This window comes from Mus musculus, chromosome 16 (assembly GCF_000001635.26).
Source record: "Mus musculus strain C57BL/6J chromosome 16, GRCm38.p6 C57BL/6J".
Classification (NCBI taxonomy): domain Eukaryota; kingdom Metazoa; phylum Chordata; class Mammalia; order Rodentia; family Muridae; genus Mus; species Mus musculus.
The window spans coordinates 85,464,673-85,479,934 of NC_000082.6; the positions used below are offsets into that span (position 1 = coordinate 85,464,673).

A 15,262-nucleotide genomic window follows, 5' to 3' on the forward strand; every position below is an offset into this window, starting at 1 on the left:
AAGAAAAGAAACAAAGAAAAACCTCTTCCCTAGTGGTGTACACATAAATATGGCTAAGGGAAAACTGAAAGTGGCCACACCATCAAAGAAGAATAATGCTCCTGTCTATCAACTCTCAATTGCTTCTTGGCAAGGGGAGGAGCCAGGAGGTCTTCTAGCTCTCTGTGTCAGAATTTTTACTGGCTTGATATTATACAGAGTTAGAACAGGTAACTGATTGGTGTGAGTTCATGAAACTGCTCACCTCTTATATCTTGTGTGGTACACATACAAAATGATCTAGAAAACACTATTGGACTCTCTAATACAAAGTGCAGAGCCTTGTTTATAGAATCTTATGCCCTCAATATATTTATATGTAGAAGTTCTAGTAAATTTTCAACATGTATTTGTCAAATTATTAATGTCATTTCTGCTCTTTGCTGAAGATTTTAATATTACGTGGGAGCTAGGCTTTTTGTTTAATGAGGACTATAAGAAGTTTTTTCTATACTTTCTCTAAAGACATACATACCTACTGCCTCAGAGGCAAGTTTATTAAGACAGATTGCATACTTTTTCCATAATTGTTTGTCAGAACTCATTGGCAGGTAGACAGAATGGGTGTGAATTTTCTATTTATCTTCATTCTGGCTGACTCGCGATTGTAGCTATTGAGAGTAGGACTATATTCAAAATGTAACGTGAATTGGTTTCTTTCTTACCAAGATCTCTCTTCAAAGGTAGAGCTTCAATCTATCATTGTTTGGGAATACTCTAGAAAATTGGGGATTATTTCAAGGAGAGTCTCTTAATGTCTTTTGAAGGACTAGAGCCTCAGTAGCAAACCCCTTTCTTCCTTCAATCGTGAGCCATGTTGCTTACTGGGATAGGAGATGGCGTTGATGTGTGCTGCTCTGATGACCCCCACGCGGGTCCCCCGGTTGTTCTTCATGCACATGCAGATGCAGATGGCGATTCCTGCAATGACCCCCATGATGAACACGATTCCAAACACGATGCCAGCAATCGCCGTGCCCCTGAGAAGGAAAACAAAGAGAATCTGCCTCAAAGGTCTGAAGGGAGGGAGTCCAGTCTCAAGCACAGCACGTGGCTCTGAGCTAAATGATTCTCTACAGCTTGAGGGAAAATGTCTTGCTTATTTAGGAGAACCCTTGAATTCATCAGGCAAATGGTCTCTTATAGGAAAATTAAGGAAAATTGAAAGCCCACAGGGAACATTTGCAGAGCACAGCTGACCATCTCTCCATTCAGATTTTTGTTTAAAGTTTCCTAAATTTGGAGCTGGAAAGCTAGCTCAGCAGTTAAGAACTCATAGTGCTCTTCGAGGGAAGCTGAGTTTGGTTTGTGGCTCCCGTATAAGGTGTCTCACCAGCACCTGTACCTCCGGCTCTAGAAGATCCATCATTCTGTACTGACCTTTGCAGACAAATGCACTCCATGAGTAGTCCCTGCCACAGACACACATGTCTAAACACACACATACACTCTTAAAATATTCTAAAATCTTAAATTTGAAAATTTATAAACTTATGCTAGCATGCGCCCCCAGTTATAAAACAGTAATCTAAAATCATTTTGCTGTGTACTCAAGCAGTAAAAATATGTATGTTGTGCAAGGAGAACATTTGCTTCATTGAAAAATTGTAAAGGCCACTTAACATTTATTCTTAATTAAAATGCTTCACAAAGTAAGATGAAGAAAGCCAAATGCAATTCCATACACATAGAGGACAGACAAAAAAAAAAAAACAAACAAACAACCCCCTCAGGAAAAAAAAAAAAACATGTCCCCATTATGTTCAGTAATAAGTCAGCGAAGCCTCTGCGCCCTCTATGGCTAATGGTTTTCTCCTGAAAGCATTAGCTCGTGCAACAAAAGTAAGTGAAAAATGGCAGAAGCTTATTGTTATTTATGCGCAACATAATTTGTAGCATCAATACAAGTCACTGTTCCTAGAAGTGGTCCATCATTATCAAAATGAAGGACCCGACTGAGCAGTATTGCTTCTCTCAGTGCTTCCCTGGAAATGGAACACAGTAGTGCATGCGCAAATAACATAAGAAGGATGCTCACCAAAGTGAGTGAGGTGCAATGGGTAAGATACTCACCAAGGCTAACTTCCTAACAACATAGTGAAGGAAAACACAGCTACTAACAGATAATGTCAACATTTACAGAATATCTGCAATACGCTGGGGGAGAAACTGTATTTTCATGAGCTAGGTTTTTTCAATGCATGCATATGTGCTGTTTGGTAAATATGGAGCAATGAAGGGAGTGTTCTGTTCTCTAATCCGGGCCCTGCACCCATAGCTACCATTTTCAACTTTCAGCTACATTGCTGAACATCATTGTAAGCTTATTTCTTGTTATCATTTTTAGTTAAGTGTTTTCAATCTTACCTATAGGCACCTTTGGCATGCATAATCACTTTGTAATCACTATCGGTAGTTAAAATTGTTATTAGTATTTACATTGCCATTGCACTGTGCCCCACTGGGCCAAGCAGAATACAGTGGTAAGCATAGAATTCTCTTACACCCCATTTTAAAGAAGTTCTACTGGTTTCATTTCTCCATGTACCATTGAAATTCTTTCCCCTGCCCATCGTTCCTTGAAAACTCTCATGCAATTAGTGTGAACGTTCATTTGCAAGCACAGTAAAAATACTCATCAGTTTTGTTCCATCTCCATGGCAATCTCTGAACTATTATCAGGCCTAACACAGGTCTTCTCAGTCTATCGCTCTTTCCATTTAGACCTGTATTTCAGAGCCTCAGGCTCAGGACCACATTCCCAAATGGCTTCTTATGGAGGAATTCAAAAGGAAGCTTATAACTGAAAGCGACTTTATATTATGCCCTCCCTTGATTCCTAGTTAGGGTATTGTGCTAGTTCTGTTACACAGTGAACAATACAGACGATTCACCATATAAGAAAGAAAATGTTATTTTGGCTCAGGGTTTGAGGGGTCTCCACCTACAGGCGCTTCTTCCTGTTGCCTTCCAGCCTCTAGCCCAGCAGTGTATAGTGGTGGAAAAGCGGAGCGGGGGAAGTTGTTCACCTTATGCCAGCATGAAAGCAAAGGGAAGAGAAAGACGGTGGGAGGCTGGGGGTTAAGATTACCCAATCCCAGTGAGCCAACTTCCGTTTATTGTGCTTCAGCCTTTTGTGGTCCCAGAACTTTCCCGGAGCATCACCCCAAGTACCATGCCTCTGAGAAGACAGCCTATGAGAGACCCAGCTTCACCCTCTCAGCTGCATATGGAATTCCGAAGCAGAAAAGTTTCTCTTGGGGTCTTGCTCACTGTCCTCTAGAATCTGCCCCAGGGGAATTCCATAAATTCTAATTACTTTCCTTTTTGTGATTTCTTTATTCTGTTCTATTTTTCTAAAAATCCTTAGCATCTTCTAATGTTGCTAGACACTCAAAGATCTGACATTCTCTTAGGATTCCTTCTTTCTTTCTTTCTTTCTTTCTTTCTTTCTTTCTTTCTTTCTTTCTTTCTTTCTTTCTCTCTCCTTCCTTCCTTCCTTCCTTCCTTCCTTCCTTCCTTCCTTCCTTCCTTTCTTTCTTTCTTTCTTTCTTTCTTTCTTTTCTTTCACTGAGACAAAAAAAAAGAGCTACCGTTTATTTGTATACCTGTACATGTACACTGGAAGGTAAAGGGATTAGGAAGACTGGATACCTCAATTTCTAAAGACTCATTGTCTTCAGGTTTTAAAATTCCATAAATCAACAGCTGCCCCACTGTACAGCACGGTTTTCCTTCCAGAGCCCATTCTGAGATAAACTTCTGATCTTCAGTTCCTTCTCATTTCTTCTCTGTTGCCATTAGTGTGTGTGTGTGTGTGGGGGGGGTGCATGTGTGTTTAAGTACTATCTATAGGAATTTCATTTGCTCAATCTTCCCAAGTTGTTACTTTTTTCTTCAAAGGTCTCTCTCTCCCTCTCTCTCTCCCTCCCTCCCTCCCTCTCTCTGTCTTAAGCATGGATATTTTGTTATAGATATGGAGTAGAGACTATTGAACTCTTCTACTTAATAAAACAAATGGTTCTGAATCACCTCCTGTAAGTCCAGTGTGCAAGCAGAATTTGACAAATGAATCATTGTCATCTCAGTTTTCATGTCTTCTTGATGATTTTCCTTTTCTTCAGAAAAGCAGATTTTGTTATTCAATTTCATGGTTGGGGGACATGAATCGGACTGAAAATTTTCCAGAGTCTGAGATTTTGCTAGAATGGTGTGAAGTGAATTTTCACAAAGTCCTCAGGCCTTGACCCCAGAGACCCGATCTTTTGTTCTATCATGACTGACGCTTCGAGCTTCAGGACCATGGTTTATGACTCCCTTCTAACTGCAGCTTGGGCACCTCTTTGCCTTAGCTTTGTCATTCCGGACATGACAGGCAGCTTGGGGCTTATGAGATTTTTCTGCCAGATTTCTTGTCGTGAATTTGTGTTCACAACTCATTTGCCAGATAAATAGATCTCTACTTCCAGCCTGCTGTGAGAGTCATTCCCACATCTGTGATCTGCTCATAATTTCCACCCAAAGCAGGCACCTCACAAACCAGAAGGTTGGGACGTTGGAAAGGACAGTGTATGTTTGGCTTATTGTAGAACACTTATGTTTCTACAGTGTAGGTAGGGATGCTAATAGTCACTGGTTATCTAGAGACCACTAAAACGCCCTGGGTTGCTTCAAGTCTATTCTTGTGCCAGTTGACCCTCATCTGTGCTTCCGAAATCCTTAAATGCCCTGAAAAGTGGAAGTATAGACAAAGGACCTGAATTTGTGTTGCCCAAAAAACAGTTGTCTACAAGACTCTGCCCCAGCCCACTTAAAAAAAAAATTAATTAATTAATTAATTAAAACAGAACACCACAGAGGGATCCAAAACACTTTTATTTCTTACAGGAATTTTTACTTTCTTCTTAAATTACAAAGGCTGGAAGGGACACAAACTGGAAGTGTTCCCTCTTAGCAATTAAAGAATGCCGACGTCTAGTCATTTAACAACTACTTTTCTGCAAAGAGAAAGACTTGTCAGAGGAGGTAATTTGAAGGAAGAAAAGGAAAAGTTATCTGGAAACCTCCTTTGCATTATAATTTTCAGTTTTAAATACAATTAAACTGGAAGGATTAATTTATGCTCTAGAAATAATCAATGGCTCAATTATTTAAACATAGAGTTCCCAAAGTCTGTGTTCCGCAAGCTGTTAAGATATAAAGTTGGAGCAAATTTATATTCATTAATCCTTCTTTTTAAAAACAGAAGAAAGGGGAAAATGAAGTGCTTTTTGTCCCTCTGTTGACAGTTCTGGCCAAAAGCGCATCCTAAGGTCATGTGGGTTGTAGGAGTGTGCTAAATGAGGCTGGTGGATTTTTCTACATTAAACTGTGATTTTGGTGTCCTTGATCCTTTGCTACCCATTAGCAATTGTAAATTAGTGCCCAAGACACATTAAGTATAAAAGTCATAGCATCATTTATTCAGCTATTAATTAAAAAAAAAGCATCGCATAGCAATTTTCTGTATTTAAATAACGTGGTCAGAAAAGAGAGAAGCTGTAAGCCTGAGAAGTTTCGTATCACTGTCCTTCTGAAAAAAAAGGTTTAGAAAATTTTTTTTTGGTTCTTGAAAGAATGTTTTGCAAGGGTGGGCATATTTTTCGCTCCTTTACATTTTTATTTTGGAACAATTATAAGTGTAGGGAAATTGTAAAACTGATGGAGAGATGTGGTGGAAGTTTGTCACTTTCTTGCAATGGTAGCTTGTTAGTTAACTATAGAGTAACAACTGACTGAGAAAACTGAAGTTGGGCTAAGGAATGCAGAGCTCTATGTCAGCTCAGCTTACCATAGGCACAGAGCCACATGAGTATTATAGCCTGCAGAGGGCTATAGTGTATCCCTGGGTTCCTGCTGTACTCATGCTCACTCTGCCTTTTCCTCTACCCCAGTACTCCTGTACACAAACACACTCACACACACATGTACACGCACACACATGTACATGCATACACACAAACACATATACACATGGTATATACACATATTTGATTTAAAAGTTCATAGGAGAAGAAAGCAGAGGAGGAAGTCTTTGGAAAGGGAAAAGGAAGCCATGGGAGTGAAGAAGAATGTAGGGTGATGAGGGTGGATATGACCAAAGTATATTAATATGTGTGTATGAAAATGTCAAAGTGAAATCCAATATTTCATGTGCTAAATATATATATTAGTTAGGAGAACACATGCATCCCCTCCTAAGCAAGAAGGTTCAGAGAGCCTTTAGGCTGATATACACACACTGATATATACACACTGATATACACACACTGATATATACACACTGATATATACACACTGATATATACACACTGATATATACACACTGATATATACACACTGATATATACACACTGATATACACACACTGATATATACACACTGATATATACACACTGATATATACACACTGATATACACACACTGATATATACACACTGAGGTGTGGGAACAAGAGTGTGTCCAAAATAGGCATTGTTAAAGGCCCCCAGACCTTAGCATAGCTGACAGCAGGATAGAAGCATTGTATGGGCTTTAAACTCTTCATGTGACAGTAACACTGGCCAAATCTACAACCAAGGTCAAATCCATCAAAGTCCATAATTCCGGGAAAGTCCCTAAATATAGGGACCTCGCTTTTTGGCTTCTGTAGTTCTGCTTCCTGCTAACTGTTCTCACGAACCGTGGTGTGCCAATCCAGGGTGTGGACTCTGTGCTTAAAAGCTCACCTCGAGAAAGGCTGGGGACTGCACCAGGGTCTTGAACACCCACTGCAGCTACTGGCTGACTAATAAAGACTGGCTATTGCTTTGAACCTGCATCTGAGTGGGCTTCCCTGGAGGATACTTCGCAACTGGAACAAAGCCCTGAATGGGTCAGGTCTCCTCCCCAACACTTTACTTTAAGCATCATTCATTTGGCTCTTTCTGATAATCAATAATAGCAATAACATTCATTGATAACAGCAAGTAAGTGTTTTTGGAGTCCTTAAGAGTTGTTCCTACAAATGCCCAACCCCCGTAGTAGGAGAGTAGGAATGCTTTAGCTTTGTAGCCAGGGCACAGAGGGCACAGAGGGCACAGAGGGCACAGAGGGCACAGAGAAGTGCTGGCAACCTGAGAACTAGAAACATGCACCTGGCATCTGAGGTGAGGAAAGTTTGTGGGACTGAGTACTTCCCCCCGCCCCAGGAACCTGAATGAAGCTAATTCCAATTCATTAACATTACTTAATGTCACAAAGGCATGACTTTGTAGACAACAGGGCATAGTAGCACACACCTATATCTACATCTGGACTGGAGGCTGAGATAGAAGGATCAAACTTCAAGGCATGTCTGTGCTCCATAGAGAGTCAAGACAGCCTAGGTGAGCTAAGGACACTTCTTCTCCAAATAAAACTTAAAAATAAGGCTGAGCTTAGGTAAGATAGGCAAAGCAATTTAGCATGGGGGAGGCCCCGCGATCAATCCCTAGTAGTACGTGCATGTGTGTGTATTAATATGTGTGTGCAAAAGAGGAATAGAAACTCTTATATTTCTTTTTTTGTTCTGTTAAAAAAAAGAAAGAAAAAGAAACAATGCATATTCGTGTAGTTATCAAGCGCCCATTCTTTATTTCTACCAGTAGATGCTGGCCATTTGCTGGTAATGAAAAAATAAAACAAAACAAAAGCCACTGCCATCACCACCAACAAAAATAAAAAACCCTTAAAGCAAAATAATTGATTAAGGGTTTGTAACAAATGACATTTTATAGTCAAGACTGCAAGTGTATTTTAGGAGCTCTAATGATAACGGGAAACTTGGTTATAACAAGGCTTAGAGGTAATGCTTTCTACTCCCAAAATAGATTCCCCTGTGTAAAGTAAAGTCTGATAATACATTGTTTTGATAATATTTATAATGCACTTTCTTTCCTAAGCTCAGCTTCACCACGGCAATTTAGTACAGACATCTTGACACTATTTTTCCATTAAGTGATATTTATGTAAAATAGTAAATATGAAGAAATTGTGCAATAGTTCCTCTCCTCTCTGACATGACTCAATTTTCAAATACATATCATAATACAATATTTATGATTACTCTGCGTGGTAATTTAATGACATCAATCACTGTGAGGCAGATGAGTAAAGAGAAGCCATTAAAAAGGCAAGGGCCACGTGAAACTGTAAAGCATCAGCAATGATGTCTGTTAGAAGAAGCCTTTCACACAGACATAAGAATTTCTAAGAACTACATAGCAGTTGTGAGAGTCTTCTCTAAGTGTGTGTGTGTGTGTGTGTGTGTGTGTGTGTGTGTGTGTGCGCGCGCGCGCGAGTGCACGTGTGTGCGCGAGAGCTCCTTCCTCCTAAGTCCCCATGACAAACCACAGAACAATAACACCAGAGTTCACTGGGGGAACCAATGAGTCTAAACAATTTAGAGTAATCAGTAAGTGATAATGGGGAGGAACTTGGGAGACCATAAAGAAGCCACACTAGAGGGTCTGAAACCAGCATGGATGGGCGGGGGGGGGGTAGACAGAGCTTTCCCCCTCATTCTTCCCGGCTGACTCACTTCTGGCTCCTCCCAGAGACCACGTGCAATTAGGGTAGATTGCCGTCAGCTGGCTGGGCAGAGGGCCCTATATTTGGATAAGGGCGCTTTAACCCTTCCACCTTTTCCTTGGATGAGGGAAAGCCAAGCGGGCAATAAGCCTAGCCATGGAGATCTTTTGCAAGAGAAGTCATGATGAAGTCATGATGAAGTCATGATGAAGTCATGATGGCGACAGCATGGCTGGAGAAAAGTCCTGTGTAACGATAGCCAGAGATAAATTGTTTCGAAGAGAGTGCTTGGATTTTAAAAAGAATAAATTTAAAATGAGTTCATTTCTTATTATAACAAATTACCAGTGAGTTAAGTGGTTCAATCTTTTCTTAGGGAAAGAAATATTAAATGGTCCAATTTATTTATGATAATCTATATATGAAATGACAGGGCAATGAAAAAAAATCTTATTCCAACAGCAGAAGAAAGTAAGATACAGACATAAAAGGAATAAAGTATGACACAATCTCCCATTAGAATATTCTAATTTCCCAATAACCTTGGAGTTTTGAGCAACGTATTACAGTAATATCTTTCAAAGCCAATATTTTAGCAGAATATTTTAGTAATTTATAATAAGATAGATAATTTAATAAAATTTCAACTTGCCTAACTTAAAGGGAGTGAATACATTTTCTTCTATGATGCTTTACTAAATCATCACACTATTGCAAGAATAGGAAAACAAGTGGCTGGAGTCATACCTCAGAGTCATACCTCAGCAGACGAGAACACTTACTGCTTTCGAAGAGGACCCAGGTTCAGTTCCCCAAACCCAAAAGTGTCTGCAACTCTAATGTCAAGGATCAACAGCCCTCTTCTGGCCTCCACAGACACCTTCATATATATGTGCGGTGCACATATATACATGCCAGCACATACACATTGGAAAACAAGCTAATGGAGAACTGTTTTCAGGTCTTGCATAATTTCCAATAATAATCATAGGGTCTCAGAACTATATTCTTATTATTTTCTCTATAGCTAGCTATATATGTATGTCTGTGTGTGAATATCATATTAAAGACTGCGATGCCAAATGGATTAGTTATTACTATTGTTCTGTGAATAAAATATCAGTGAAGGCTAAAAATACTACTCTATCTGATTTCCCCAAATGTTATTATTCTGAGAATAACAGAAATCAGTTACTAAAAATTCCCTAGGGGTGAAGTGCTAAGTGAAATCATTAAAGGGATTTGCAAAGGAGGAAGAGGAGGAGGGGGAGGAAGAGGAGGAGGAAGCGGAAGAGGACGAGGAGAATCAGTATTATTATTTTCTTGGCATGTTTCTATTTCCACTGACTGCAGGGTAGAGAATTTTAAATCCACGCTCACATTCACAGTCATCTCCCTGCCAAAGCAGCAGCAGGCTTTTATGGCCTAAAGCTGAAAGGTCTAATAAGGCCCCCAGGCTTGAGTTGATGCAGCCCGAAAGAACCGCAGGGGCAGGTGATGGATTTAATGGGATAATGAGCCTGTGAGCCTTGCTCAGAACTTGCTTAGGTGGATCTGCCAGCAGCTGGACTGACTATACATTCAAGCCTGGCCACTCTCCCCAACAGCTGTGATGCTCTTTCTGGACCCTGTCTGTGCCTAGACAAACCTGTGATGGATCACTGTCTACTGAGGCTGTCTCCTGCCTATGGTTTGCCTGGCTCTATATTTATCCTCTGGATTCCACTCTTCTGAGCTGGGGGCTGCCCAGACCTGGCAGCTGATACCTTGCCACACTTCTCTCCTTGTCTTGCTCACAGCGTCACCTCTGCCAGCCTGCTGTGATGGACTGGGGCTGCCATTTTGACTTCTTCCTATGATCTAGTATCATTCTCATTAACGTTATTTATAAAGTAACCCACTCTCCCCAGAACACTGTCTCGTGTTCTCTCAGGACAGACAGATATAACTAAATGCAAATTGATCCTGAGGTCATATCTTACTATTATCTACTTAAAAAAAACGAGACAAAACAAAACAAAACAAAAACACTATTTTTATCTTGTCTCATTTCAGTAGGAAACAGTTCTATAAAAGGAATGTGACTAGCCAACTAGGGACAGAGACCAATCTCTAGATCAATACTTTTAGCCAAGGCCTGGGTTATCCTGCGTGACCCAGCTTGCGTTACTTAACCTGTATTCAAGCTTGCTGTTTGGAACCACAGTGTTAAAAGGAGGAGTGGTAGGAGAGTGGATCAGAAGCAGAAGCTAGATAATTGTCAAGCATAGGTGCAAGTGTTCATGTACACTGTAGACTGGTGGAGTTGATAGTACCAAAATTGTAGGCTGGCTCTTGGGTGAGAAGATTAGGAAAACCTTCAATAACATTTTAGAGACTCTGACACTGAGAAGGAAAGGAAACAAGGGAAGGGCTCCAACTATGGATCAGAGTGTAGACTCATGGATGGTAGATTACATGCAGAACATCTAATAAAAGGATCAATCGCCCAATGATCTTGGGAAAGAATACAAGAGGTTCAGCTTGACAAAAGCATTGTGCCATGGAAGAGATTGGGGAAGGGTGGGTGGTTCAAGAGCAGAAAATTCACCGATGGCTGTCTTTGAATCATCAAAGCAAACTCTCCAAAACCTATGTAAGCCTCTGCTATCCTCAGGCAACAAAGCTTTTGAATAATCCCAGCATTTAAATGTTACCCAGCCTGGAGGTAACATGTATCTTATGGTGGAAAGTAGAAGGTTAAGGTGTTTCTGTGTGGCTATGAATTTTTAGGCTGCATTTAGTCTATCAGATTTTTACTTTTAAATCTCTCAAAGAGAACTGCTCTGCAGAATGTGTGCTCTGATCTTTTATAGGGAAAACAAGAAGAGTTGGACTAAGGAAGTAGGCGCAGGGAGGCCAGGGCACAAACTTGTCCATCTTGCTTCTTAATAGTCTGATTTTAATCAAGTGTATTTTCCCAAGGCGATTGTGTATTTAGAAGACACATCTGTTTTTAACTATATTTGGTAGAATTTTAAGATAACAAGCATGTAGCAACAGGAACTTTGCTTTGGTCTTAAAATCTATGACCTCTTAACTGACCCCTGGAACTTTGTGCTTACACTTCTGTGAATCGTAAATTAAAAATTTGTCTTTGAGATATAATTAGACAACATCATGCAGTCTGGTCTTGCTACCCAGATCTTTGTTCAGTCCGCATCTAATTGGCTTAGAGATATTTGGGGTTCCCTTCAACTCCCCAGAACATGATGAATTAACAGAAATTCTACTTTAGCAATGTTGTTGCTGCAGGTCAGCAAAGGAAAGCCAAGTAAATGGAGAAATCTTACCCACTAAGCACTAAAATAATAGATTGGAGCAGAATTAAATTTCAAAGATGTGATTAATTATAGAGCAATAGGAACAAAATTCAATGTACATTGACTAGTTATATTTCAAACTGTATTTAATCACACAATTCTTTGGCAATATCTCCAATTCTGAGAGGGAAAAGTATCTCTTTTCAATAATCATTATCACACTTATTCTCAAAGTAAGAAACAATCTTGTATATGGAAATGTGATAACCATATAGGAAGTAATAAATATTTCATATGCGTAATTACGATTTCATTTTATCAAATTATCTAGTCAATTTAGCCAAACCTTTTATCTTATATCTCTTTGTCTCTGTTCTCTCTGTCTCCGCCAGTCTCTGTGTCTCTGTCTCTGTCTCTCTGTCTCCGCCAGTCTCTGTGTCTCTGTTCTCTCTCTCTGTCTCCGCCAGTCTCTGTGTCTCTGTCTCTGTCTCTCTCTGTCATACATACACATACACATGGCCTCAGTATGTAGCCTAGGCTGGCATGAAACTCAGAACCATCCTGCCTATGTTTCCTAAATTACAGGTAAGTGGCACATTACCAAGATGGCTCTTAAATTACATTTTGTGTGTGTGTGTATCACTCGAAACACATAAACACGTATATTATTTTATTATTTTTCTTACCTGTCAATTAAAAAGATTGAAAGGGTTTTTGTGTTTTGTTTTGTTTTTGTTGTTTTTTTTTAAACTGTACTCTTTACTTAGTAGCAGAATGTGTTTCTTTGTGTTCTTTGAAATTTACATAGGTCAAAGACTTCCATGGCTGCAGAATTTGTAGGGTGAAATTTGTAAGAACATCACATTATGATTTTACATCTTAAATGTCAAGAAATCTTCACTCTATTCATGAATTAAAACAGATAAGAGTGAGGGGGAGTAGCCTGAGAATGGACAGTTTCCCTTCCAGGAAAGAAGAGAATTAGTCAGTATAAGCTGTATTGACAAACTGTCAATATGTAACAAAAGGAATTCAAGCCATATGGATGGACTATAGACAGAAGAACAAGGGATGTTAGTTACAGTTGGATTTGCTTCTACTGATTGGAGGTGGCTCTGGTAAAACTAGTGAAGAGTAGGTGGAGAGGAGAACCCAACAAGAACATCTTCTGCAGTGATAAGGAAGTGACATTTTCAACATTTCACTACAGGGGGGTCATGTTACTAAGTCTTCCCCCAAAGACTATAAATACATCACTTCCTGTCAACATACACAAGAATCAATCGATGTCTCTTCAATTGCTTGTATCCCCAACTTGTGGGATAGGAAGTGAAGGATTCTGGGATGGACAGTGAACTCTTTGGGGTGACGTGAGGTTGAGTCACCCAGTTATAGCTTCAAAGAGGGAAACACACCTGAGTTGCTGTGCTGATGAAGCAGCGAGGGCTGCCGGCCTCACTGGCATTATAAATTTTTCTGATGCGTGAATTTCAAGATTTGGATTAAGCACATTTTAAAATATCCAGTTTTCTCTACTAAAAGGCTTTATGACTTGACCACTTTGACCTTCAGTTTAGGGAGCAAGGATCATGTCACTCACAGGGGTAGACTGCTGTAAATGGTTTAGGTTTTAGATATACAAGGTATATATATAGGGGTGAACTCTGGAAGTGCTACCTCCCAAGGTATCCAAGGAAGACATCGTAGCTTATCTTCTGCTCGCTACACTCACGTATACGTGCAATACCTGTACACACACACACACACACACACACACACACACACACACACACCACTTATGTGGAAAAAAACTTGAAGAATTTTATCACCATTTTTCTTATAATCACGTTTCTCTTAGTTCTCTTGCTAGTGGGCAGCAAGATGGCTTAGTGAGTAAAGGAGCTCGCGGCCCAGTCTGACGACGTGAATTTAATCATTGGCATGGAAACAATGAAGGGGATTCCCTGAAGTTATCTCCTGACATCCACATGCATCTTGTTGTATGCCCATCCCACAAATAAACAAATGTAACAGAAATTTCAATAGCTTTGTCTTCCATGTACAATAAATCCAAGTTCTTCTCAAAGACTTCTTGTTATGTGCTGTGGCTTAAATGGTACAATATTGATAAAGCAATGATTGAAATTGCAAACTGTTGAATTGACTGGCATAACCTAAAACAGGTCATTGGCATTTCCCTAGAAAGTTTTATTGCATCCGTTTCCTGTGGAGAAGACGTGAGCAGGAAAGGTCCCCTTTGCAAATTCAATCTGGGTAATTGTGAGCATCTTTAAGTGTTCCCACAAATATCTTTCACTACTAGATGGTATTTTCAAACTTTTCATATAACTAGGACTTAGAGATCTCACACCAGGGAAGGTTATGAGCGATGGGCTGAGGGAATCTAGCATGCAAATTTCCATTAACATTCACTTGTGTTTAGTAGAAAATGACCTTCCTTGCTGATTGTTAGTGATGGACTCAGAAAAATGATGGGTGTGAGTGAGTCTGGAATTTTCTGTTTCTGGACTGCCCCACCCCCACCCCATTTTGGAAACACTGATCTGTAGATATTTTTTACTATCACACATATCTTTCAATGCCCATCTAGGAACAGAAGAGATGGCCAGCAATCGTTCACTGCCTCTGCTTCTGGGACACTATGTCACTGCTTAGCTAGTTCTGTATAATTATCATCCATAAAAGTTTCCTTTATTAGGATGGCTGGAAATATTTGAGTGATAGAGTGTGTGCCTAGCACGCACGAGATCCTATATTTAGTCCTTATTAATTATCCACTCAGAAAGCATTCTATATTAAATATTCATGGTTACACTTGTAGTATATTTTCATATTCCACATATATACAATTGACTGAGAATATAGGAGAAAACAAGGATGAGTAGAAAAAATTGACGATACCTACGATTGCTTTATTCCCATGTAATTTCTATTTTAAATGTGTTTAAGATCCTGGCTCTTTTTGTTGAGGGACTATCATAAGATTACTTCCTGTTCTAGCTTTGTACATCTTAGTCCATCTGGTACTGATTTCCATGGGTTCTGAAACAACTTACAGGCAACCTGAATCCTTGAAAGCATCCCTGGAATTTTCTCTTGGCCTGGCGATCACCAAGGAAGGTCAGCAAGCCCCAGAGATCTTTTTCCCCATTCCTGAGATTACAATGATGTGTTACTATGTCAAAGTTACACGAATTCTGGGATGGGACTCAGGCACTCAAGCTGGCAAGGCAAGCAATAAACAAACGGAGCCATCTCTCCAGGCCCTTATCCCATGATTCCTGGCCTTTGTGTTTCCTTTGCACTACTCT

The 15,262-nt window shown here is 39.8% G+C and overlaps 1 protein-coding gene across 2 annotated transcripts in view; it reads right to left on the minus strand.

Moving 5' to 3' along the window:
• The window catches only part of Cyyr1 (cysteine and tyrosine-rich protein 1), a 98,048-nt gene that overhangs the window by 11,815 nt on the left and 70,971 nt on the right, over nucleotides 1-15,262 (minus strand). For both annotated transcript variants that reach the window (XM_006523005.1, NM_144853.3), the window contains one exon: nucleotides 865-1,019. In XM_006523005.1, coding sequence (XP_006523068.1) covers nucleotides 865-1,019 — 155 coding nt within the window. The remainder of the gene's footprint in view (nucleotides 1-864; nucleotides 1,020-15,262) is intronic.